The 25,792-nt window shown below is 53.2% G+C and overlaps 2 protein-coding genes across 5 annotated transcripts in view; one reads left to right on the top strand and one right to left on the bottom strand.

The window, feature by feature from the left end:
* The first annotated feature begins 980 nt into the window (after positions 1-980).
* On the top strand, positions 981-11,427 carry SPC24 (SPC24 component of NDC80 kinetochore complex). 3 transcript variants are annotated; one of them, XM_055104278.2, is made up of 5 exons: positions 981-1,323; positions 7,694-7,838; positions 8,813-8,917; positions 9,034-9,058; positions 10,641-10,730. In XM_055104278.2, exons 1-5 carry the CDS (start codon positions 1,164-1,166, stop codon positions 10,728-10,730), a joined length of 525 nt encoding a protein of 174 aa, XP_054960253.1. In that variant the 5' UTR covers positions 981-1,163. The 3 variants fall into 3 exon arrangements, with proteins under 3 accessions (XP_054960253.1, XP_054960252.1, XP_034801344.1); XM_055104277.2 differs by having other exon boundaries at positions 987-1,323; positions 10,490-11,427; XM_034945453.3 differs by having other exon boundaries at positions 993-1,323; positions 9,034-9,110; positions 9,639-11,427.
* An 11,754-nt stretch (positions 11,428-23,181) lies between these two features.
* The window catches only part of LDLR (low density lipoprotein receptor), a 43,507-nt gene continuing 40,896 nt past the window's right edge, over positions 23,182-25,792 (bottom strand). For both annotated transcript variants that reach the window (XM_034944390.3, XM_034944391.3), the window contains one exon: positions 23,182-25,712. In XM_034944390.3, coding sequence (XP_034800281.1) covers positions 25,677-25,712 — 36 coding nt within the window. In that variant the 3' untranslated portion in view covers positions 23,182-25,676. The remainder of the gene's footprint in view (positions 25,713-25,792) is intronic.

Genomic DNA, 25,792 nt, shown 5'->3' with positions numbered 1-25,792 from the left:
CTCGGGAGGCTGATGCAGGAGAATGCCTTGAACCCAGGAAGCAGGCTGGAATGCCTTGCACTCCAGCCTGGGCAACAGAGTGAGACTCTGTCTTAAAAAAAAAAAAAAAAAAAGAGAGAAAGAAAAAAAAGATGCCATCTTAACATCTTGTTTCTTGCAGAAATACCAGTGTCTAGCATGGAACCAGCACCTTAGAGTCAGCACTGATCTTTTCTTTGTTTTGTTTTGTTTTGAGACAGGCTAGTCTCAAACTCCAGGGCTCAAGCGATCCTCCTGTCTTAGCCTTCCAAAGAGCTCAGACTTACAGGCGTGAGCCACTGCACCCAGCTACATGCTAGGATTCTATGTATGTTTCATTAAACAACTATATAGCACCTACTGAATAGGAGACACTATCACGCCAGGCTGGGCTCGGTGGCTCACGCCTGTAATCCCAGCACTTTGGGAGGCGGAGGCAGGAGGATTGCTGGAGGCCAGGAGGTCGAAGATGCAATGAGCTATGATTGTGCCACTGCACTTCAGCCTGGGTGACAGAGCAATACCTTGTCTCTAAAAAAAAAGTAATAAGAAGAATTCTCACGCCAACGCTGACACAGGCACTAGTATGACCCTCATTTTACTAAGGAGGAAAGTACCGCACAGAGAGGTGAAGTCTGTCCAGGGTAACACAGCTAGTAAGTGGCAACGCTGGGATTCGAACCCAGTAAATCTGGCTGCAGACGCCATTTTGCTATGCAGCCTCTCATAGAATCTACTTATTCTCTATGCTTATTGTGTATCCCACGCACACACTGTAGGATGTAAGTTCCAGGAGAAGCTGCTCGCTGCTTTGCCGTTAGAACCCCGCCCTGCACAGAACAAGCGCTCGACCTATGGAGAAATAAACAGCCGCTTTCTCTCCCGCGCAGGCGCATCGGGAAGGATAACGGAGCCTCCCCCTTCCTGCGCCGATTGGTCATCGCGGATGACTGACGGAGGAGTGGTCGCAGGCGCACCAGGCCAGACCAAAGGCGGCTTAGCCCAGTCTAAGACCCTGTTCCCCATGCCTATTGGCCATTGCTTATGACTGACGTATCAAAAAATCCAATGGAAAGCAACCTCTTCGGGAAGAGGGCGGGCCCCGCGGACAGTCAAATTTGCGCGGGTTGGAGGCTGGCGTAGTCATGGCCGCCTTCCGCGACATAGAGGACGTGAGCCAGGGGCTGCTCAGCCTGCTGGGCGCCAACCGCGCGGAGGCGCAGCAGCGACGGCTGCTGGGGCGCCACGAGCAGGTGGTGGAGCGGCTGCTGGAAACGCAAGACGGTGCCGAGAAGCAGCTGCGAGGTGAGGGTCGGAGCGTGGTCGCGGGCCCACGGGGGACGGGGCCCGGGTGCTGGGAGGGGGCGACCAGGCCCACCTCAAAACCCCTTGTCTCCTGGACTCTCCCATCTCCTGCCCTATGCCCCCTGGGACGGCCCCCTCTGAGCCTTAGTTTCACCATCTGAGAAATCAGCTTTATGACGGCAACCATCCCCCACCCCCCAGGGGTTTAGTGGTAAATATAGGAGTCTGGAGGGGTTGGCCCCTTCTGAGCTCTCCGTGAGCAGGAGCTGGGGGTCTCAGGGTTTGAACTGGGGCTCAGGAGTCAAAGCTCCGGGTTTGAATCCTAGCACCCATCCCCATGTCCGCTGTGAGACTTGAGGTGAGTTTCTTAAATTCTCTGTGCCTGAGCTTCCTTCCCTGTCAAATGGTTGTGACAATAGCCCATCCTTTCTTCCTGAAGGCATTCAGATGTTTTATGGAGCATCTGCTGCTGCCAGGCCCTGGGCTCACCGCAACCTCCACCTCCCGGGTTCAAGCTATTCTCCTGCCTCAGCCTCCTGAGTAGCTGGGATTACAGGCGCTTGCCACCGCACTCGGCTAATTTTTGTATTTTTGGTAGAGACGGGGTTTCACCACGTTGGCCAGGCTGGTCTCAAACTCCTGACCTCAGGTAATCTGCCTGCCTCGGCCTCCCAAAGTACTGGGACTGCAGACGTGAGCCACTCTGCCCGGCCCATCTTCACTATTTTTAACTGCACAGTTCAGTGGCCTTAAGCACATTCACACTGCTGTGCAACCATCAGCACCATCATCCAGCTCCAGAACTTTCTCATCTTTCCAAACTGAAGCTCTGTCCCCATGAAACACTCACTCCCCATCCCCTTCTCAGACCCTGGCACCCACCAGGGTTCTACTTTCTGTCTCAAATTTGACTCCTCTAGGAACCTTACAGAGGAATTGTACAATATCTACCCTTCATAGTGGAATCATACAATATCTACCCTTTTGTGTCTGGCTTATTTCATGGAGCATAATGTCCTCCAGGTTCATCCATGTCATAGCCTGTGTCAGAATTTCCTTTCATTTTGTGTACTTACTGTGAGATAGAGCCTCGCTCCATTACCCCAGCTTGAATGCAGTGGTGTGATCTTGGCTCACTGCAACCTCTGCCTCCCAGACTTAAGTGATCCTCCCACCTCAGCCTCCCAAGTAGCTGAGAACACACTTATGCGCCACCATGCCCGGCTAATGTTTGTATTTTTAGTAGAGATGGGGTTTCACCATGTTGGCTAGGCTGGTCTTAAACTCCCAGCCTCAAGTGATCGCCCACCTCGGCCTCCCAAAGTGCTGGGATGACAGGGGTGAGCCACTACGCCTGGCCAGAATTTCCGTCCATTTTAAAGCTGAGTCATATTCCATGATATAGAAGGATGGACCGCATTGTGTTTATTCATTCATCCATCCATGTGCACTTGGGTTGTATCCACCTTTTGGCTGTGTTGAATAACGCTGCTATGAACACGGGTGCCCAAATATCTCTTCAAGACTGTATTTTTTTTTCCTTGAGACGGAGTCTTGCTCTGTCACCCAGGCTGGAGTGCAGTGGCGCAATCTTGGCTCACTGCAAGCTCCGTCTCCTGGGTTCACGCCATTCTCCTGCCTCAGCCTCCTGAGTAGCTGGGACTACAGGTGCCCGCCACCACGCCCGGCTAATATTTTTATATTTTTTTTTAGTAGAGATGGGGTTTCACTGTGTTAGCCAGGATGGTCTCGATCTCCTGACCTCGTGATCCACACGTCTCGGACTCCCAAAGTGCTGGGATTACAGGCATGAGCCACCGCGCCCGGCCATATTTTCTTCTTTTTTTTTTTTTTCCCAGGACAGTCTTACTCCGTCGCTCAGGCTGGAGTACAGCAGCGTGATCTCTGCTCACTGCGACCTATGCCTCCTGGGTTCAAGCAATTCTCCTGCCTCAGCCTGCCAAGTAGCTGGGATTACAGGCACGTGCCAACACGCCCAGCTAATTTTTGTATTCTTAGTAAAGATGGGGTTTCACCATGTTGGCCAGGCTGGTCTCAAACTCTTGACCTCGTGTTCCACCCGCCTCGGTCTCCCAAAGTGCTGGGAATATAGGCATGAGCCACCGCACCCAGCCCAAGACTCTATTTTCTTTTTTTAATTTTTTTGATATGGAGTCTCGCTCTGTCACCCAGGCTGGAGTGCAGTGGCGTGATCTTGGCTCACTGCGAGCTCCGTCTCCCGGGTTCACACCATTCTGCCTCAGCCTCCCGAGTAGCTGGGACTACAGGCACCTGCCACCACGCCCGGCTAATTTTTTTTTGTATTTTTTTTTGGTAGAGACAGAGTTTCACCGTGTTAGCCAGGATGGTCTCGATCTCCTGACCTCGTGATCCACCTGCCCCGACCTCCCAAAGTGCTGGGATTACAGGCGTGAGCCACCGCGCCCAGCCAAGACTCTATTTTCAGTTCTTTTTTGTATTCAGCCAGAAGCAGATCAAATGGTAATTCAAAGTTTGATTTCTGAGGAACCGCCATACAGTTCTCCCTGACAGCTGCAGTGCCAGGGGTTTCAGATGCCTTATACAGTCACATTTTATGAGGAGGCCTGGGCTGAGCCTTGATTGGCCTATGGAGCCAGTCCACGGGGTGGCTCAGGAACGGTGTTCCTGGCAGCGTGGATTGCAAATGCAAAGGTCAGGAGGTGAGAATGAACTTGGCAAGCAGAAGATGAGCTCAGCAGCCGCCTGACTGCCAGGCCTGGAGAGTGCCCAGGAGGAGTCTGAATATTATCCTGAATGTGATGTCCCAAGCAGGCTCTTCCCTCCTTCCCTCCTCCTTCTTCCACCCCTCCATTAACTCCCCCTCCTTTGATGGCTTGAGAAGAAAGGTGTGACTCAGCCAGCCTGGCTGTTAGCAGAATGGATGAATCTGGGGCCAAGAAAACTGAGAATCAGGATCCAGGGATCCTAGGCTTTGGGTCAAACAGATCCAGTTCACATCCTAGGTTTGGAGCTATGTACCTGTGGGCGAGTCACTGAACTTCTCTGTCTCTGGACCTGTTTTTCATGTCACAGATGTGGGGCAGAGGAGTTAAAGTACACCCTCAGGCTGGGTGTGGTGGCTCACGCCTCTCATCTCAACATTTTGGGAGGCCGAGGTGGGTGAATCACTTGAGGACAGGAGTTAAAGACCAGCCTGGTCAACATGGTGAAACCTGGTCTCTACTAAAATTACAAAAATTAGCTGGCCGTTGTGGCGCATGCCTGTAATCCCAGCTACTCGGGAGGCTGAGACAGGAGAATTGCTTGAACCTGGGAGGTGGAGGCTGCAGTGAGCTGAGGTCACACCACTGTATTCCAGCCTGGATGACAAAGCAAGACTGTCTCAAAAAAATAGGCCAAGCACAGTGGCTCATGCCTGTAATCCCAACACTTTGGGAGGCTGAGGCGAGCAGATCACCTGAGGTCAGGAGTTCAAGACCAGCCTGGCCAACATGGTGAAACCCCATCTCTACTAAAAATAAGAAAATTAGCCAGGCATGGTGGTGCGTGCCTGTAATCCCAGCTACTTGGGAGTCTGAGGCAGGAGAATAGCTTGAACCTGGGAAGCAGAGGTTGCAGTGAGCTGAGATCATGCCACTGCACTCCAGCCTGGGCAACAGAGCAAGACTGTCTCAAAAATAATAATAAAAGTTTAAAAAAAAAAAGGCTGGGTGCGGTGGCTCACACCTGTAATCCCAGCACTGTGGGAGGCCAAGGTGGGCGGATCACAAGGTCAGGAATTCTAGACCAGCCTGGCCAACATGGTGAAACCCCGTCGCCGGTAAAAATATAAAAATTAGCCAGGCGTGGTGGTGGGTGCCTGTAATCCCAGCTACTCAGGAGGCTGAGGCAGGAGAATCACTTGAACCTGGGAGGCGGAGGTTGCAGTGAGCTGAGACCGTGCCATTGCACTCCAGCCTGGGTGACAGAGCAAGACTCCATCCCCCCCCCCAAAAAAAAGTATCCCCTCAGCTGTGTGAGAATATGTCAGGTAGGAGCACCTTATAATGAACAGCCATGGGGTAGAGATTACTACTCAGGGAAGAATTCAAGAAGACTTGGTTGTCCTTCGGGAGGGCGGACAGACAGCGGGTGGGAAGGCTGTGTGAGCCAGCCAGAGCCTCAGCTGTCCTAACAGGAAATCAGCAGGCCCCATCCGAACCAGACCCATCAAGAAATAGCAGCATAAGCAAGTTAACTTAGAAATGTGGAGGCCAGTGCCAGAGAAAACAGCTAAAACTTGAAAGTGGCTGCTTCAGAGGGACGGAGAGGCTTGGAGAAGGGTGTGTGCGTGTGTGTTCATGTTTGCAGAACCATATACATGTCATACTCTGATTAAAAATAATGTAAGTTTCTAAAACTTAAACATGGGCCCTTTGGGAAGCATTTTTTTTTTTTTTTTTTTTTTTTTTTGAGACGGAGTCTGGCTCTGTCGCCCAGGCTGGAGTGCAGTGGCGTGATCTTGGCTCACTGCAAGCTCCGCCTCCCAGGTTCACACCATTCTCCTGCTTCAGCTTCCCGAGTAGCTGGGACTACAGGCGCCCTCCGCCACGCCCAGCTAATTTTTTGTATCTTTAGTAGAGACGGGGTTTCACCGTGTTAGCCAGGATGGTCTCGATCTACTGACCTCGTGATCCACCTGCCTCGGCCTCCCAAAGTGCTGGGATTACAGGCATGAGCCACCGCGCCTGGCCTGGGCATTTAATTTGCATTCTCTGAGTTGGCAGGTTTCTAGGAAGGAACAGTAGCCATCTTTGTTTTATTTTGGTTTGCTTTGGGTTTTTGAGAAAGGGTCTCTCTCTGTCACCCAGGCTGGAGTGCAGTGGCACAGTGACAGCGATTATGGCTCACTGCAGCCTCAACCTCCCTGGTTCAGGTGATCCTCCCAAGTAGGTGGGACTACAGGTGCACACCACAATGCCCAGCTAATTTTTTGTGTTTTTAGTAGAGATGGGGTTTTGCCACATAGCCCAGGGTGGTCTCAAACTCCTGTCCAAGTGATCCTTCTGCCTTGGCCTCTCAAAGTGCTGGGATTCCAGGCATGAGCCACTGTGCCCAGCCACCAGTAGCCTTTTTTCTTTTTTTTTTTAAGATGGAGTCTTGCTCTATCGCCCAGACTGGAGTGCAATGGCGCGATGTCGGCTCACCGCAACCTCCGCCTCCCAGGTTCAAGTGATTGTCCCGCCTTGGCCTCCCAAGTAGCTGGGATTACAGGCATGCGCCACCACGCTCAGCTAATTTTGTATTTTTAGTAGAGATGGGGTTTCTCCATGTTGGTCAGGCTGGTCTCGAACTCCCGACCTCAGGTGATCTGCCTGGGCCTCCCAAAGTGCTGGGATTACAGGTATGAGCCACCGCACCTAGCCTTTTTTTTTTTTTTTTTGAGATGGAGTTTCCTCAGCCCCCTAGGCTGGAGTACAGTGGCACAATCTCGGCTCACTGCAGCCTCCACCTCCTGGGTTCAGGTGATTCTCCTGTCTCAGCCTCCCAAGTAGCTAGGATTACAGGCACCTGCCACCACACCTGGCTAATTTTTTGTGTTTTTAATATTGACAGGGTTGCCGTGCGCAGTGGCTCACGCCTGTAATCCCAGCACTTTGGGAAGCTGAGGCGGGTGGATCACGAGGTCAGCAGTTTGAGACCAGCCTAACCAACATGGTGAAACCCTGTCCCTACTAAAAATACAAAAAATTAGCTGGGTGTCGTGGCAGGCGCCTGTAATCCCAGTGACTTGGGAGGCTGAGGCAGGAGAATCACTTGAAACTGGAAGGCGGAGGTTGCAGTGAGCCAAGACTGCGCCACTGCACTCTAGCCTGGGCAATAAGAGCAAAACTCTGTCTCAAAAAAAAAAAAAAAAGACAGGGTTTTACCATGTTGACCAGGCTGGTCTCGAACTCCTGACCTTAGGTGATCTGCCCACTTCGGCCTCCGAAAGTTCTGGGATTACATGTGTGAACCACCATGCCCAGCCTAATTTTTTTTAGTTTTGTAGAGATGGGATCTCCCTATGTTGCCCAGGCTTGAACTCTTGGCCTCAAGCGATCCTCCCGCCTCAGGCTCCCAAAGTGCTGGGATTACAGGCATGAGCCACCATGCCTGGCCAACTATTTTGTTATATTTTAGGTGTGTGAAGGATGAGGCTTTATTTTTAGTGTATTTAAATGTGTTTTGGTGAAACAGTAGTTGTACAAGTTGCCAGTAGAACTCTCTGGACACAGGGCTGCAGACAAGGGGCATGTTTCTTGCCAGTGGAGGCGGCGAACCACCTTCTCTCTGCTCTCCTTGGGGAAGGACAGACCCTGGGAGCCTGCTTCTCTCCACCCTGCAGAGATCCTCACCATGGAGAAGGAAGTGGCCCAGAGCCTTCTCAATGCAAAGGAGCAGGTGCACCAGGGAGGCGTGGAGCTGCAGCAGCTGGAAGCCGGGCTTCAGGAGGCTGGGGAGGAGGACACCCGTCTGAAGGCCAGCCTCCTATATCCTTTTCTGCTAGGGGATCAGCCTTGCTAGAAAACACGCATAGGGCCAGGCGCAGTGGCTCACGCCTGTAATCCCAGCACTTTGGGAAGCCCAGGTGGGAGGATCACTTGAGCCCAGGAGTTGGAGACCAGCCTGGACAACAGAGACCCCATCTCTACAAAAATAAAAAAATTAGGTCAGGTGCAGTGGCTCACGCCTGTAATCCTAGCACTTTGGGAGGCCGAGGCAGGTGGATCACGAGGTCAGGAGATCGAGACCATCCTGGCTAACACGGTGAAACCCCGTCTCTACTAAAAATACAAAAAAAAATTAGCCGGGCGTGGTCCCAGCAGGAGAATGGCGTGAGCCCAGGAGGCGGAGCTTGCAGTGAGCCGAGATCATGCCACTGCACTCCAGCCTGGGCAACAGAACAAGACTCTGTCTCAATCAATCAATCAATCAATAAGCTGGGCATGGTGGTACACGCCTGTAGTCTCAGCTACTTGGGAGGCCGAGGTGGGAGGATTACTTGGGCCTGGGAGATTGAGGCTACACTCCAGAATAGGTGAAAGAGCACCCTGTCTCAAAAAAAAAAAGAAAAGACCAGGCACGGTGGCCCACACCTGTAATCCCAGCACTTTGGGAGGCCGAAGCAGACAGATCACTTGAGGTCAGGAGTTTGAGACCAGCCTGGCCAATATGGTGAAACCCTGTCTCTACTAAAAATACAAAAATTAGCAGGGCATGGTGGTGTGTGCTTGTAATCCCAGCTACTCGGGAGGCAGGGGCTCCAGAATCACTTCAACCTGGGAGGCAGAGGTTGCAGTGAGCTGAGATCGTGCCACTGCACTCCAGCCTGGGTGACAAAGCAAAACTTTGACTCAAAGAAGAGAGTGTGCGTAAATAGAGCCAAGACCCTGGGCCTCCCAGCTGCAGTTAGCGCAGGGGCAGCCCTCTCTCGAAAGCCGGGGTCCTTAACGACCTGCCCTACTCAGCTCACCAGAGAGCTGGAAGAGCTCAAGGAGATTGAGGCGGATCTGGAGCGACAGGAGAAGGAGGTCGACGAGGACACGACAGTCACAATCCCCTCGGCCGTGTAGGTTCTGCCAAAACGTGTGCCTGCCTGTGCCTCCTTGTGCAGTCCGGCTCTTGGTTGAAGTTGGTGCTGGGTAACTTACTTTCTTTCTTTTTTTTTTTTGTCTTCCTGTACAGGTACGTGGCTCAACTTTACCACCAAGTTAGTAAAATTGAGTGGGATTATGAGTGTGAGCCAGGGATGGTCAAAGGCAGTATCCTTTTTGGGGAGCCATTTTAACCCTTGTGCACTGTAGGTAGGGACGTAAAATGGTGCATAGCAGGACCCTGTAAAAATTAGCCGGGTGTGGTGGCGTGCATCTGTTGTCCCAGCTACCTGGGAGGCTGAGGTGGGAGGATCACTTGAGGCCAGGAGTTTGAGACCAGCCTGGGTATCAGTGAGACCCCACGTCTATAATAAATATAGTGAAGTATAGCAGGCCAAGCGTGGTGCCTCATGCCTGTAATCCCAGCACTTTGGGAGGCCGAGGTAGGCAGAAGACCTGAGGCCAGGCGTGGTGGCATATGCCTGTAGTCCCAGCTACTCAGGAGGCTGAGGCATGAGAATCACTTAACCACTGGAGGCGGAGGTTGCAATGAGCCGAGATCGCACCACTGCACTCCAGCCTGGCCTACAGAATGAAACTTTGTCTCAAAAAAAAAAAGTAAAGGCAATATCCTTTTCCCCGTGGGGTTGTGTGAGGGGCTGTGTGTCCCGGGCTTTCCTTACATCTGTGCCTCAGTCCATCATGGCCCCAGTGTGGCCCAGCCCATCCACCTGGATAGCACCCAGCTCTCCAGGAAATTCATCAGCGACTACCTCTGGAGTCTGGTGGACACCGAGTGGTAGCCAGGAGCCTCGTGGCTGCGTCTTGCACCCAGCGGGCATCTGCCGTGGTCAGATCCATTTCAAATGAAATGTGGGGACATAGATCTTTTTTTTTTTTTTGAGACAGTTTCACTCTTGTTGCCCAGGCTGGAGTGCAATGGCACAATCTCAGCTCACAGCAACCTCTGCCTCCCGGGTTCAAGCGATTCTCCTGCCTCAGCCTCCAAAGTAGCTGGGATTACAGGCATGCGCCACCACACCCAGCTAATTTTTTGTATTTGGTAGAGATGGAGTTTCACCATGGTGGTCAGGCTGGTCTTGAACTGCTGACCTCAGGTGATCCACCCGCCCGCCTTGGCCTCCCAAAGTGCTAGGATTCCAGGCGTGAGCCATCGTGCCCAGCTAGACGTCTTCCTTTTTTTTTTTTTTTTTTGAGACGGAGTCTCGCTCTGTCGCCCAGGCTGGAGTGCAGTGGCGCGATCTCAGCTCACTGCAAGCTCCGCCTCCTCCCAGGTTCACGCCATTCTCCTGCCTCAGCTTCCTGAGTAGCTGGGACTACAGGCACCTGCTGCCACGCCCAGCTAATTTTTTGTATTTTTAGTAGAGACGGGGTTTCACCATGTTAGACAGGATGGTCTCGATCTCCTGAGTTTGTGATCTGCCCGCCTCAGCCTCCCAAAGTGCTGGGATTACAGGTGTGAGTCACCGCGCCTGGCCTTTTTTTTTTTTTTACTGGATTTCTTTTTCTCCTGATTTCGGCCTCAGCTCCTAGAGTGGCCTCAGCTAGGTAACCAACGGGAGTCGACTTATCTATGCCAGGCCTGCAGTTTCACATCTGTGACGGGATGGGACAAATGACACCGTGGTATTCGATGACAGCTCCCAGGTATTTCAAGGTTGGCCCTTACTGATTCAGGGGGTATGTTTGAGTGCCACGGTGTGCCCAGACTCTGCTAGGCACCAGAGAGACAAGATACGAGTGACGTGGTTCTCCTCCCACTGCTGACGGAGGAATCAACACAAAAGCAGACAACACTCTAGAACTGGAGAGAGGTCCAGATTGCGACAGGAGCCACACCAGAGTGTGCAGGCTTCATGGAGGACAGAAGCGACTTTTGTGCCAGGACTTAAAAAGATAAGGAGGCCAGGTGTGGTGGCTCATGCCTGCAGTCCCAGCACTGTAGAAGGCAGAGGCTGGCAGATCACTTGAGCCCCAGGAGTTGGAGACCAGCCCGGGGAACATGGCAAGACCCCATCTCTACAAAAAAATTAAAAAATTTGGCCTGGTGTGGTGGCTCATGCCTGTGATCCTAGCACTTTGGGAGTTAAAATACAACACTTCCCAGCTGCCCTTATAGTTAAGGTCTGGCCAGTGAAATGTATGTGGAAATGTTACATGACACTTCTAGAAGGATTCTTAAAAGACAAATACACCCTTTCTTCCCCCTTCCTATTTCCTGGAATGTGGGTGTGATGGTTGGAGCCCTGGCAGCCATACTGCCACATGTACAGACGAGTGCCGTCCTTTAGGGATGACAGGAGCCTGGTTCCCTGATGATGGCAGAGCCAGATATCAGCACAGATTTATTTAAATGGGAGAGAGAAGGGGAGAACCAGTCTCAACTTCTACCTTGTGTAAGCTGCTGGTTTTGGGGGTTTTCTATGACAGATACCAAAATAAACCCTAACTGATTGAACATGTACTCCAGTCCAGGGCCGGCCAATCAATGTGTTCATCATTCTCCCATCCTCGGTGTTTTGGGTACCGCTAAGGAAAAGAGGTGTGCACACCACCTGCCTGCCTGAGGGAGGAGAGAGGGAGGTTGGGTCCCACTGACACAGTTGTCCCCGGATACAGCTTTGCCCTTGAATGTGTTAGTTCCGTGAACTTGGGCTTGGGTTTCATCATGTCCCTTTCCACGACTGAACTTAAGTGCAGTTCTTAATCAGAGAGGGGCGTTTTTAGGCAGAGGGAACAGTAAGCTTTAACAGCGTCTGGTGGTGCTTGCCTGTAGTCCCAGCTACTCGGGAGACTGAGGCAGGAGGATCACTTGAGCCTGGGAGGTTGAGGCTGCAGTGAGCCATGGTAGTGTCACTGCACTCCAGCCTGGGTGACAGAATGAGACCCTGTCTTAGAAAGGGGCCAGCTGTTGTGGCTCATGCCTGTAATCCCAGCACTTTGGGAGGCCTAGGCGGGCAAATCACTTGAGTCCAGGAATTTGAGACCAGCCTGGGCAACATTGGGAAACCCCATCTCTACTAAGAAAAAAATAAATTAGCCGGGCATGGTGGTGCCTGCCTGTATCCCCTGCTACTTCGGGGCCTGAAGTGGGAGGATCGCTTGAGCCCAGGAAGTTGCCGTGGTGAGCTACGACTGCGCCACGTCACTCCAGCCTAGGTGACGAAGTGAGACCCTGTGTCAACAACAACAAAAAAAGGGGGCCGGGCGCAGTGGCTCATGCCTGTAATCCCAACACTTAGGGAGGCTGAGGTGGGCGGATCACAAGGTCTGGAGATCGAGACCAGGCTAACACGGTGAAACCCCATCTCTACTAAAAATACAAAAAGTTAGCCGGGCATGATGGTGGGCACCTGTAGTCCCAGCTACTCAGGAGGCTGAGTGAGGCAGGAGAATGGCGTGAACGCAGGCGGCAGAGTTCACAGTGAGCCGAGATCGAGCCACTGCACTCCAGCCTGGGCGACAGAGCGAGACTGTCTCAAAAAAAAAAAAAAAAAAAAGAAGAGACCAGGCATGGTGGCTCATGTCTGTAGTACCAGCAACTTTGGGAGGCCAAGGCAGGTGGGTCACCTGACATCAGGAGTTCAAGACCAGTCTGGCCAACATGGTGAAACCCCATCTCTACTAAATACACAAGTTAGCCAGGCATGGTGGCGGGCACCTGTAATCCCAGCTACTCTGGAGGCTGTGGCAGGAGACTTACTTGAACCCAGGAGGTGGAGGTTGCAGTGAGCCGAGATCGTGCCATTCCACTCCAGCTTGGACAAGAGTGAAACTCCGTCTCAGAAACAAAATTTTTTTAAAGGGATTTTTGAGTCTAGCCCTGAAATGTCAGAAGTCTCAGTCCATTCAGCTTGCAAAGCCTCTAAGAACGGCGGGCCTGGGTTTAGATGTGCAGTTAACTGTTCCTAGATGCCCTTGGGGCTGTTTTAATTTTCCAAGTTGGTGGGTTTTCTCTCTTTTTTCTTTTTTGAGATAGAGTCTAACTCTGTCACCGAGGCTGGAGTGCACTGGCATGATCTCGGCTCACTGCAGCCTCAACCTCCTGGGCTCAAGCAAACTTCCCACCTCAGCCTCCCAAGCAGCTGGGACTACAGGTGCATGCCACCGTGCCCAGGTAATTTTTGTACTTTTCGTAGAAATGGGATCTTGCTATGTTACCCAGGCTGGTCTCAAACTCCTGGGCTCAAGCGATCCTCCCACTTCGGCCTCCCAAAGCGCTGGGATTATAGGCATGAGCGACAGCGCCCGGCCGGTTCTTTTATGTGACCTGAATTGGGAGCAGAGTCCTCTGTTTGCATCCCTGACCCCCAAAGATCTGAAGACCTGAAGCAGAACAGGGCTTTTCCACCTCAGCTCTAGTGACATTGGGCCAGGCCGTTCTGTGTGTTGGGGGCTGTCCTGGGTGTAGTAGAACAGTTAGCGTCATCCCTGGCCTCCACCCACCAAATGCCAGCAGCTCCCCCTCAGCCTTAACAACAGGAAATGTCTCCAGCTGTTGCCAGTGTCCCTTCGGGGAGGAAGTCACACACACAAAGCCTCTCGCCTGCCTTGAAGCCTCAGGCAGGGAGCAGTTTGCAAGTCAGGTGTCAGCGCCAGGGTTGGCTAAGCGCTGCTGTCACCTTGGCGGTCATTCCTTTCCCGCACACGGGACAGGATGCCTCCACTGGCCAGTTCACTGGGGCAACTGTGGGCGCCAGGAGTGGAGTGGGCCCAGCCTACGCATGGCTGAGCGTCCTGGGATGGGGGGATGGGCACGTCTCCCTCTCGTCCTGCAAACTGCAGCTCTGAATGCCCTGGAGAGAAAGCAGGCATGGGGCAGGGGTGCCGCTGTGACAAGGGTTCTGGGAGCCCAAGCTTATCTGTACCCCTGACCCAGGGCCCGTGCCCCCCCCAACCCTGGGGTTGGCGCTCCCTCCCCACAGGAATGACCTGGCTTTGTTCCCGGAGGGGGCCAAGGAGCCATTGCCCTGCCCTGTCACTCCACATCCCCTCCACCCCAGCAACCTGGGCCTCAGTTTCCCCAAGGAAGAGACGGTCCCATCAGGCGGCCTGTGCCAGGGCTCAGAGAGGCCCTGTGCCCACCGCCCACATCCCCATCTTCGTCCCCCCCAGGCAGGTCCAGGGTCCCCTCTATGGGGAGAGCGAGTGGGAGAGGAACGCGGCCTGGTGGGGGCCCAGCAGGCGGGTTCCGGGAGGTGCCTGATCTCCGGGGCTGGGAGAGGCCCCACTCCACATGCCTGGCCCCTGACTCACTGCCCAGCACTGGCTGGATGCCCAGGACAGCCTGAGGCCGGTGGCCTCCAGCCCCGCCCCCATCCCACCCCCGCCCCCGTTTGTTCTCCCTCTGAGAGCTGTGCCTTCAGCCACCGGCTCTTTCCTGAATGATGGAGGCCGGCCAGAGGCTTGCTGATGGCTCAGCCCAGCCCTGCTGAGGTGGGAGTAAGGTTTCAGGCACCAGGACACAGGGTTCCCCACTAGTCCCTGCAGCACTGAGGCTCAGCCCCAGGACCATCCATTTTACAGATGGGGAAACTGAGGCACACAGGACAAGGACCACCCTGGAGTCTGAACTTCAGCAGTGAAGCCCCCAAGCCCTCCCTAGGGGCAGGGTGATCTCACTCAGGACCAGGGGCAGCGTGTGTATATCAGTAGCCCCTGGAGGATTATGCTGGCTTCTCAGATGGGAAGCAGCCCCTTTGAGGAGTCCACCCTGTGTCCGAAGCCACCCAGGTGAGAAGGGGCCAAGCCAGGGTGGGCACCCACACCTGCACCTGCTCGAGCTCCAGAGGGCAGCAGTGGGGCAGCCTGAAGCTCTAGCCACTTAGTCATTATGGCAAGAGGTGTGCAGGTCATGAATTCACACCATGGCCAGCCCCCTGCTCATAACTGGTGTTTCTGGGGACGGGAGCCCAGGGGCTATGGAGCCTCGAGGTTGAACCCTTCCTCGGGCCCTAGTGCTCCCTGGGCGGCTTCTCCTGAGGACTAGACTTGGGTACCTTTCCCCAGGACTCCTCAGGCTCTGGCGGGGATAAAGTGCATCCTCAGGCCAGTAGTGGGGGCCACCTAGAGGGGCAGGCAGCTGGGAGCAGCTTGGGATGGCTGAGCCATTTTTTTTTTTTTTTTTTTTTTTAGAGACAGGGTCTCACTCTGTTGCCTAGGCTGGAGTGCAGGGGCGCGATCACAGCCTCACTGCAGCCTCGAATTCATCAGCTCAAACAGTCCTTCTGCCTCAGCCTCCTGAGTAGCTGGGGTCAAGCCTTTCATGCAACCCTCCTCCGGCCTGGCATTCAGTGCCCCTTCCCTGATAGTTCTGGACTAAGAGGTGGTCAAAGTTCTTCCCAGTTTACGGTTAAAAGAAACAGATTGCAGCCAGGCGCAGTGGCTCACCCCTGTAATCCCAGCACTTTGGCAGGCTGAGGCAAGCAGATCACGAGGTCAGGAGTTCCAGACCAGCCTGGCCAAGATGGTGAAACCCCCGTCTCTACTAAAAATACAAAAATTAGCTGGGCACGGTGGTGGGCACCTGTAATCCCAGCTACTTGGGAGGCTGAGGCAGGAGAATCGCTTGAACCCGTGAGGCGGAGGTTGCAGTGAGCCGAGATCACGCCACTGCACTCTAGCCTGGGTGACAGAGCAAGACTGTCTCAAAAAAAAAAAAGAAAGAAAGAAAGAAAGGAAAAGAAAAGAAACAGATCGCAATGGGGCTTGCCTGTGCATGGGAAGTAAGTTTTCAAGGCTGGATTTGAACCCATGGTTGTCGGATCTGAAGTCTCAGTCTCCCTTCTAGGCTGGACAGGATGGGAGAGGCCAGGAAGACCAGTTTTGTGTCATTGGCATGACAGTGTTTGGGTTCCGGAGGGGACCCCCCTGAGGTCTGGGACTACAGTCTCCAGGCAACTCATCTAGGAATGTGGGCCACCCTTGTCCACTCTCATGGTGGCCCCACAACCTCCAGTGGCCTCCTTTTTTTTTTTTTTTTTTTTTGAGATGGAGTCTTGCTCTGTCACCCAGGCTGCAGTGCAATGATGCGATCGCAGCTCACTGCAACTTCTGATTCCCGGGTTCAAGTGATTCTCTTCCCTCAGCCTCCTAAGTAGCTGGGACTACAGGCACCTGCCATCACGCCCCGCTAATTTTTGTATTTTTTGTTTTGTTTTGTTTTTTTGAGACGGAGTCTCACACTCTCACCTGGGCTGGAGTGCAGTGGCACCATCTCGGCTCACTGCAAGCTCTGCCTCCTGGGTTTACACCATTCTCCTGCCTCAGCCTCCTGAGTAGCTGGGACTACAGGCTCCTGCCACCATGCCTGGCTAATTTTTTGTATTTTTAATAGAGACGGGGTTTCACCGTATTAGCCAGGATGGTCTCGATCTCCTGACCTTCTGATCTGCCGCCTCAGCCTCCCAAAGTGCTGGGATTACAGGCATGAGCCACCACGCCTGGCTAATTTTTGTATTTTTAGTAAAGACGGGATTTCGCCATGTTGGCCAGACTGGTCTGGAACTCCTGACCTTAGGTGATCCACCCACCTCGGCCTCCCAAAGTGCTGGGATTACAGCCAGTGCACCTGGCTGGCCTCCCATATTTACTTAGAAACGTGGACTGGGCCAGGTGCTGTGGCTCACGCCTGTAATCCCAGCACTTTGGGAGGCCAAGGCAGGAAGATTGCTTGAACCGAGGAGTTCAAGACCAGCCTGGACAACACAGTGAGACTCCTGTTTCTACAAAAAAAACTAAAAAATTAGCCAGGCATGGTGGCGTGCACTCGTAGTCCTGGCTACTTGAGAGGCTGAGGTGGGAGGATTGCCTCAACCCTGGGAGGTCAAGGCTGCAGTGAGCTAGGATTGCACCACTGCGCTCCAGCCTGGGTGACAAAGCAAGACCCTGTCTCAAAAAAAAAAGAGGGGGGGGCGGGGGAAGAAAGAATGAAGGAAGGAAGGAAGGGGAAGGGAAGGGAAGGAAGGAAGAAAGGAAGGAAGGAAAAGGAGAAAGAGGAGAGGGAGAGGAGAAGCCGGTGTGGTGGCTCACGCCTGTAATCCCAACGCTTCTGGAGGCCGAGGCGGGCAGATTGCTTGAGGTCAGGAGTTCAAGACCAGCTCGGCCAACATGGTGAAACCCTATCTTTACTAAAAACACAAAAACTAGCCAGGCATGGTGGTGCGTGCCTGTAATCCCAGCTACTCAGGAGGCTAAGAGAATCGTTTGAACCCAGGAGGTGGTGGTTGCCTTGAGCTGAGATCGTACCACTGCACTCCAGCCTGGGCGACAGAGCGAGACTCCGTCTCAAAAAAAAAAGAGAGAGAAACAAAGGAAGAAAGAAGGAAGGAAGGGAGGGAGGGAGGAAGGAAGGAGAGAGAGAAAGGAAATGAAGGAAGAAAGAAAAGAAAAGAGAAATGAGTACTGTAAGCCTGTGGCCCGTCAGACCCTCCTTCATGGAGCCACACCCCAGTGGAGGCCACTGTGTCAGTTTTTCTGTAGATGGGTGGCAGAGCCAGGGCTTTAATCCGAGCTGAGTGTGTTCAGAGCTTGTGCTCTTAATCCTGACCCACAAATGAACGCTGTGGGGTGGTGGGGGGTGACGCTCTGTGGCTCTGTGGGAGGCCCAGGGAGGAGGTGTCATTTGTCCCAGACTTGAGCCCCCAGGGGATAAAGGTGTGGAGACTGTGAGCCAGGCAGGGGAAACGGCAAGGCTGGCATGGAGGAGACCAAGGGGGATGGCAGGAGGGCAGGGGTCCTTGATCACGCCAGGCCTGCAGTCCACAGGGCAATGTGGGGAGGATTTTCCAATTCCAAGACAAGCCCCAGCTCTGGGAGAAGGGAACCTGACATGGCCCCTTGACACAGTGGCCCCGCCTGTCTAGGTGGCTGATGTCACTATTTACTCCCAAGCTCCCCGCTCCCCATCCCAGGAACAGCCCCAGAGCAGCCCGGCCCAGGGGAGGGACGGCTCCGGATGGAGCAGAAAGTTGCCAGGAAACCCCAGCGGCCATGCTCAGTGGGGTGATGGGGACCAGGGACTCCCACTCAGAACCCTCCGTGGCTTTTTTATTCCTTCATCATCACGGAAAATCACTGCCTGCAAGGGAGGAGGGTGCTGACCCCAGACTGGGGAGCGGGGAGGGGATTAGGCCAGGGCCAGCTGCAGGGCAGGGCAGCCTGCACCCCTCTCCCCACCTCCCTCCGGCAGCCACGGCTCAGCCCAGAGGCTCCAGGCTGACTCACTGCAGACAGCTGTGGTCTGGGATGCCTCGGGCTGCTGGAAGGGGAACGGCCTGGGGACAGGAGAAGGGGAGGGACAGCAGGGGACACTAGTTGTGGGTGTCAGACTTGCTGGGAGTGGGACAAATTCCTCCCACCTTCCACCCTGTCCTGGCCAGAGCTGTTGAGCCTGCGGAGACAGGACAGGACCACCAGCCTGCAGGGGTGGCGTTCCCCAAGCTGCAGGCTGCCCCCAGCCCTGCAGGACAAGTGGGTGGGTGGGTGCTGAGCCTATAGACCAGGGAGCCAGCAGCGCATTTTACCAGGGCCCCGTTCTGAGCCAGAGAACTGGAACCGGCGAGGATCAGAATCCAGCCACAGTGACCTGAGCCTCCTATTTCTCTCTGTAAAATGGGTGGCTGTCAACCCTCCCTCCCTTTGGCGACCATCGGGGCAGAACGATGGATTGTCAGGAAACTGAATGTCTGCATGTCTGTGTCACCCTCAAAGCTCTGATACAAGCTCCCAATGCAGCAGCCAAGGCCGAATACCAGAACCTTCCATCACCTCTGGCCTCTCCTCTGGGCCATGCCCCACCCGTGCTGTGCTCCCAGTCCCCACCCCTGCCTGGGGATGCACCCCGGTCCTGCCCACCCTCCCGTTTCAGTCTCAGCACCCTCGAGCCGCCACCTCCCAGGCCCTCCCGTTTTCCTGGCCATCTGAGCCCTCTTATCCTGTTTGCCACTTGGTTGAGCACCAATTTCGTCAATCAAGCAATTATCGAGCGCCTGTGTGCAGGCTCCAGGACGCTTCCTGTGTGGGCTGCTCAGTTTTCCCTCCCAGGGGCGTTTTGGAAGCGTCCCAAAACAAAAGGCGGAAGGCAGGAAGGAAGTGCCACCCCGTGGACGCGGGAAAGATGACAGGCCCTGCCTTTGTCTCTGAGCGCCTGCGCAGCCCCATCCTGCCCCACTTCCAGAGCCCCTGGGGAGGGGGAGATTAGCTTTGTCTCCATTGTCAGGTGGGGAAACTGAGGCTCTGAGGTGCCTGTCACCCAGCGAGTCAGTGGCAGAGCCAGGTTATGAACCCAGACGGCCTGGTCAGTCTGCTCTTTTTGGATTTTTGTTGTGTTTTGTTTTTTTGAGACAGAGTTTCCCAGGCTGGAGTGCAATGGTGCAATCTCGGCTCACCGCAACCTCTTCCTTCCAGGTTCAAGCAATTCTCCTACCTCAGCCTCCCGCGTAGCTGGGATTACAGGCATGCGCCGCCACACCCAGCTAATTTTGTATTTTTAGTAGAGATGGGGTTTCTCCATGTTGGTCAGGCTGGTCTCAAACCCCCAACCTCAGGTGATCCGCCCACCTTGGTCTCCCAAAATGCTGGACTCAAGAGATCCTCCCACCTCAGCCTCCAAGTATCTGGGACTACAGGTGTGCGCCATCGCATCCGGCTGGTAATTTTAAAACTTTTTCTGTTGTTGTTTTCTGTTTTTTTGACGCAGTGTCTCGCTCTGTCAGGCTGGAGTGCAGTGGTGCGATCTTGGCTCAGTGCAACCTCAGCCTCCTGAGTTCAAGCGATTCTCCTGCCTCAGCCTCCCAAGTAGCTGGGATTACAGGCATGCGCCACCACACCCAACTAATTTTTGTATTTTTAGTAGAGGCGGGGTTTTGCCATTTTGGCTAGGCTGGTCTTGAACTCCTGACCTCAGGTGATCCGCCTGCCTTGGCCTCCCAGAGTGCTGGGATTATAGGCATGAGCCACTGCGCGCAGAAATTTAAAAACGTTTTTTAGAGATGGGGTCTTGCTATGTTGCCCAGACTGCTCTTGAACTCCTGGGCTCAAGCAGTCCTCCTGCCTCAGCTTCCCAAGGTGCTGGGATTACAGGCATGAGCCACGTTTGTGGACCTAACCACCCCAGTGTCGTGTCACCCCTGGGCCAACCCTGTCCCTCCTTCGATCCACCCAGTAAGGCATCATTGCCTGGGCTTCATCAGCCTGTCCCTGTTGGGTTCAGCCCGTGGGAGGCACTGGTGGGAGATAGAGCCTGGAGCGGGGGACAGGCTGGGCTCTTCTCCGCCTTGCTCTGCCGGGGACCACGTCTGCAGCACTTCTTTCCCTCCTATGAGTTTCTGGCTCTCACCAGCTCCCAGGCTCCAGAAACCACGTCTTCCTCTCCTGGTTTTGTGGTGGTGGCGCTTTCTGCTGTTGCTTATTTCTGGGTTACCTCACCGTCCCCCTGTTTAATCTTGAACATTTTTTATGGTGCAATCTCAGCTCACTGCAACCTCCGCCTCCCAGGTTCAAGCGATTCTCCTGCCTCAGCCTCCCAAGTAGCTGGGATTACAGTCACCTGCCAGCATGCCCGGCGAATTTTTTTTGTATTTTTAGTAGACAGGGTTTCACCATGTTGGGCAGGCTGGTCTGGAACTCCTGACCTCGTGATCAGCCCACCTCAGCCTCCCAAAGTGTTGGGATTACAGGCGTGAGCCACCGCACCCTGCTTTTTTTTTTTTATTGAGATGGTGTCTCGCTCTGTTGCCCAGCCTGGAGTGCAATGGCGCCGTCATAGCTCACTGCAGCCTCAAAATCTTACCCTTTTTAGTAGAGACATGGTTTCACCATGTTGGCCAGGCTAGTCTCAAACTCCTGACCTCAAGTGATCTGCCTTCCTTGGCCTCCATTTTTAGAATAGATACAAAAAATTGCTACATTTTAGAAGAATATTCTAGAAGAATATTAAACAGAGTATGGGGACAGAAAAGCAACTGGCAGGAAGGAAGTTTTCTTCAGGGCGAGTTTCTCTAACAAAGTAACATTTGGCTTGGTGCGGTGGCTCACACCTGTAATCCTAGCATTTTGGGAGGCCGAGGCGGTAGACGACTTGAGGTCAAGAGTTCGAGAATAGCCTGGCCAACATGGCAAAACCCCATCTCTACTGAAAATATAAAAATTAGCCGGGTACGCGCCTGTGATCCCAGCAACACAGGAGGCTGAGGCAGGAGAATCGCTTGAACCCGGGAGGTGGAGGTTGCAGTGAGCCAAGATTGTGCCACTGCACTCCAGCCTGGACAATAAAGCAAGACCTTGTCTCAAAAAAATAAATAAAATAAAATGATGTCAGGTCCTTAAGGACAGACAGGGAGATTTTCATTTCTTTTTTGTTTTTTTTTGAGACGGAGTTTCGCTCTGTCACCCAGGCTGGAGTGCAGTGGCGCGATCTCAGCTCACTGCAAGCTCTGCCTCCCGGGTTCATGCCATTCTCCTGCCTCAGCCTCCCAAGTAGCTAGGACTACAGGCGCCCGCCACCATGCCTGGCTAATTTTTTGTATTTTTAGTAGAGACTGGGTTTCGCCACGTTGGCCAGGATGGTCTCGATCTCCTGAGCTCATGATCCGCCTGCCTCGGCCTCCCAAAGTGCTGGGATTACAGGCATGAGCCACCATACCAAGCCTTCATTTCTTTTTTTTTTTTTTTGTAGATGGAGTCTTGCTATGTTGCCCAGGCTAGAGTGCAGTGGTGCGATCTCGGCTCACTGCAAGCTCCAACTCCCAGGTTCAAGCTATTCTCCTGCCTTAGCCTCCCAAGCAGCTGGGACTACAGACGCCCACCACCACGCCTGGCTAATTTTTTGTATTTTTAGTAGAGATGGGGTTTCACTGTGTTAGCCAGGATGGTCTCGATCTCCTGATCTCATGATCCGCCCGCCTCGGCCTCCCAAACTGCTAGGATTACAGGCGTGAGCCACCAAACCCGGCTTTCATTTCTTATATCCCCTGTAGTGTCCCACAAGCCTACGGCAGAGCGTGGTTCGCACTTAGCACTCAACAAATATTTGTCGAGTGAATGAATGGACGAGCAGGGGACTTGACAAAATCTCCAACTCAGAGTAGCGACAGCAGAGAACACAATCACCAGCTCAGCCATCACAGCACCTGCCAGGCACTGTGGCAGCCCACGGAGATTGCATCTTGCCTGGAGTTCTGGGAGTCTTTCCCTTCTGGGTCCTTCTCCTGGGGAGTCCAATCCACAAACAGATGACAGAAGGGAGCGAGGCCAGGCGCGGTGGCTCACACCTGTAATCTCAGCACTTTGGGAGACTGAGGCGGGCAGATTACCTGAGGTCAGAAGTTCAAGACCAGCCTGACCAACATGGTGAAACCCCATCTCTACCAAAAATACAAAAATTAGCCAGGCTAGGCCAGGCGTGGTGGCTCACACCTCTAATCCCAGCACTTTGGGAGGCCGAGACGGGTGGATTACAAGGTCAGGAGATCAAGACCATCCTGGCTAACATGGTGAAACCCTGTCTCTACTAAAAATACAAAAAATTAGCCGGGCGTGGTGGCGGGTGCCTGTAGTCCCAGTTACTCTGGAGGCTTAGGCAGGAGATCGCTTAAACCCGGGAGGTAGAGGTTGCAGTGAGCAGAGATCACGCCACTGCACTCCAGCCTGGGCAACAGAGCAAGACTCCATCTAAAAAAACAAAAAAATTAGCGTTGGCCATGCGCGGTGGCTCACGCCTGTAATCTCAGCACTTTGGGAGGCCGAAGCGGGTGGATCACGAGGTCAGGAGATCGAGACCATCCTGGCTAACATGGTGAAACCCCATCTGTACTAAAAGTACAAAAAAAAATTAGCCGGGCGTGGTGGCGGGCGCCTGTGGCCCCAGCTACTCAGGAGGCTGAGACAGGAGAATGGCATTAACCTGGGAGGCGGAGCTTGCAGTGAGCCGAGATCACACCACTGCACTCCAGCCTGGGTGACAGAGTAAGACTCTGTCTCAAAAAAAAAAAAAAAAAAAAATTGGCCAGGTGTGGTGGCACTCACCTGTAATCCTAGCTACTAGGGAGGCTGAGGCAGGAGAATTGCTTGAACCTGGGAGGTGGAGCTTGCAGTAAGCTGAGATCATGCCACTGCACTCCAGCCAGGGGGTGACAGAGCCAGGCTCCATCTCAGGAAAAAAAAAAAGAAAACAAAAAGAAGCGAGCGAACAGAAGAACGTGCATCGAGTTTAGACAAATTGGTTCATTTAAGAAATTTAATTGATCACAGTAAGACATTCAGGCTACAAAAACCTTCTATACAGTGGTTTAAAAAGTGACACCCATCTCCCAGAAGCCACTCATACATACAATGGGGACATCATTCTCCCAAAAAGCGTTGCACACAGTCCAGTTCGTGCAAATAATCTTTGTACATAAAGAAGAGGCATTTCAGAGGCAATAACCCCCTACACAGGGCCCCGAGAATAGTCACTGAACAAATACAGCAACCAGGGTTTGCAAAAATAAATAGATTTTATATATATGTGTATATATATATATAAGTGATAACAGTTTCAACCAATATACAAAGTGCAAACATAACAAAAAATCCCCACTATCTGTACAGGGACGCATTTACGTGCTCTGAAACCAGAAAGGCTTATCACGGTTCCCTGCACTGGGGGGGACACAGTGTTTTGTCCCTGGGGACAATCGCCAATCCCTTGTGACATCTTCACGCGGGAGTCTGACGGAGGCTGTCACTGTCTCTCCGGACATCAGTGCAACAGTAACACGGCAATTTCAGAAAGAACCTGAAGTCCCGTCAAACGATCCAGACTGGAGGATTTATTTTTTTTTTTTATAGTTGTATTTCTGAAATAGGGTCTTCATCTGTTGCCCAGGCTGGAGTGCAGTGGCTCGATCATGGCTCACTGCAACCTCCACCTCCTGGGCTCAGGCGATCCTCCTACCTCAGCCTCCCAAATAGCTGGGATCACAGGCACGTGCCACCGTACCCAGCTGATTTTTAACTTTTTGATTTTTGTAGAGATGGGATCTCGCTTTGTTGCTCAGGCCTGGTCTCCAACTCCTGAACTCAAGTGATCCAGCTCAGCCTCCCAAAGTGCTGGGATTACAGGCATGAGGCACCTGTGTCTGGCCAAATTCATTTTTTAAGAGATGGGGTCTTACTATGTTGCCCAGGCTGGAAAGCAGTGGCATAATCATAGCTCACGACAGCCTCAAATGCCTGAGCTCAAACCATCCTCCCACGTCAGCCTCGCCATGCCTGGCCAGAGGCCATGGGCTGCTGATGCACCATGCATGGTTTTTTTTTTTTTTTTTTTTTGAGATGAGTTTCGCTCTTGTCACCCAGGCTGGAGCTCAATAGCATGATCTCAGCTCACTGCAACCTCTGCCTCCTGGGTTCAAGCGATTCTCCTGCCTCAGCCTCCCGAGTAGCTGGGATTACAGGCGCATGCCACCACACCCGGCTAACTTTTGTATTTTTAGTAAAGACAGAGTTTCACCATGTTGGCCAGGCTGGTCTCAAACTCCTGACCTCAGGTGATCCGCCCGCCTCGGCCTCCCAAAGTGCTGGGATTACAGGCGTGAGCCACTGCGCCCGGCCTCACCGTGCATGTTTTAAACGCATACCCATCAACGACAAGATCGGGGAAGTGAATGGCTTGGAGGCATTTGCATAGAAGTGGAAGCACTAGGTGGGCAGACATAAAGACGACAATGGCAGTTCTCGATATTCACGATCACGGCTTTGAAGTCCCGGTCAACCTGCCCCTCTCTGTCCCTGGCATTCATTGACACGGGCTTTCCCTGGCCTGGGATCCCATCCCAACACACACGACAGAAAACAGTGCAAAATAATAACACAAATGCCAAATGTACACAATGTACAACTCTGAACTGAGAAAGTGCAAGGAGACCACGGGAATGGAAGTGGGTAGGGGTCGGGAGGACGGGCACCAGGCTGGCGTCCTGACAGCCACACCTGGGTGCAGGCCACGTGTCCTCACGGCCAAGGTAACCGGGTGTCTCAGGCACTTAATAAATATTAAGGGTGACCGGTGACTCAGGCTCTGCCTCTGGGAAGTGGCATCATTTGGTGAATGAGTTTGGTCTCGGTGCCACCACGGATTCAGCCAGATCATTTCCGACGTCATGAATCCCTTTCCTGGCTTAAGGAAGGTACAAACCCACCTCGAAAGACACTGGGTGGGTCATGATTCAGGGGTGACAGGGCAAAGGCTAACCTGGCTGTCTAGCAAGGCTTGCATAGAAGAGGTAAACACGTTGACTCCTGAGTTTAGGGGTTCGGCTTAGAGATTGGTGGATGAGGCAGGGCTGGGGGGTCCCGTTGGTGCCATCTGCTGTTGTGTGTTGAAAGCCACTTGCTTCTCTGGGCCTGACATCCCCTGCCCTTTCATCTTCCATGTTTGAGGATTGTGTCACGGTGGAGAGAAACTCAAAACTTCCTGGAGAGAAATGGAGGTGTCATCCTGGTCCCCCTGGGCCTGTTTCTCTTATCCTTCATGAGGAAAGGAAGAAACCAAAATCCCAACCCAAGCCATTGCATGGGCACTGTCCGAAGCCTGTTCTGCCTCCCAGATGAATAAATATATAAAACAAAGCTCTGGCAGGCAATGCTTTGGTCTTCTCTGTCTTTGAATAAAACAAGGCCGGCGAGGTCTCAGGAAGGGTTCTGGGCAGGGACGGGACTCCAGGCAGATGTTCACGCCACGTCATCCTCCAGACTGACCATCTGTCTCTGCCAACAAATGGTAAACAGCGGAAACTATCAGTCCAGCATTCAGGAAACACGGCTGGAGGCCACCTACTTCTCACCTC

The sequence above is a fragment of the Pan paniscus genome, chromosome 20, assembly GCF_029289425.2.
Source record: "Pan paniscus chromosome 20, NHGRI_mPanPan1-v2.0_pri, whole genome shotgun sequence".
Classification (NCBI taxonomy): Eukaryota; Metazoa; Chordata; class Mammalia; order Primates; family Hominidae; genus Pan; species Pan paniscus.
The sequence above is the reverse complement of the archived record's forward strand: the minus strand, read 5'-3'. Positions and strand labels throughout refer to the sequence as shown.

Bases quoted from the DNA above. Each gene is read 5' to 3' on its own strand.
- SPC24 (XM_034945453.3), top strand. From the start codon at position 1,164: ATGGCCGCCTTCCGCGACATAGAGGACGTGAGCCAGGGGCTGCTCAGC. The intron at 1,324-7,693 runs GTGAGGGTCGGA...TCCACCCTGCAG, and splicing joins TGCCGAGAAGCAGCTGCGAG to AGATCCTCACCATGGAGAAG. The intron at 8,918-9,033 runs GTAGGTTCTGCC...CTTCCTGTACAG, and splicing joins GTCACAATCCCCTCGGCCGT to GTACGTGGCTCAACTTTACC.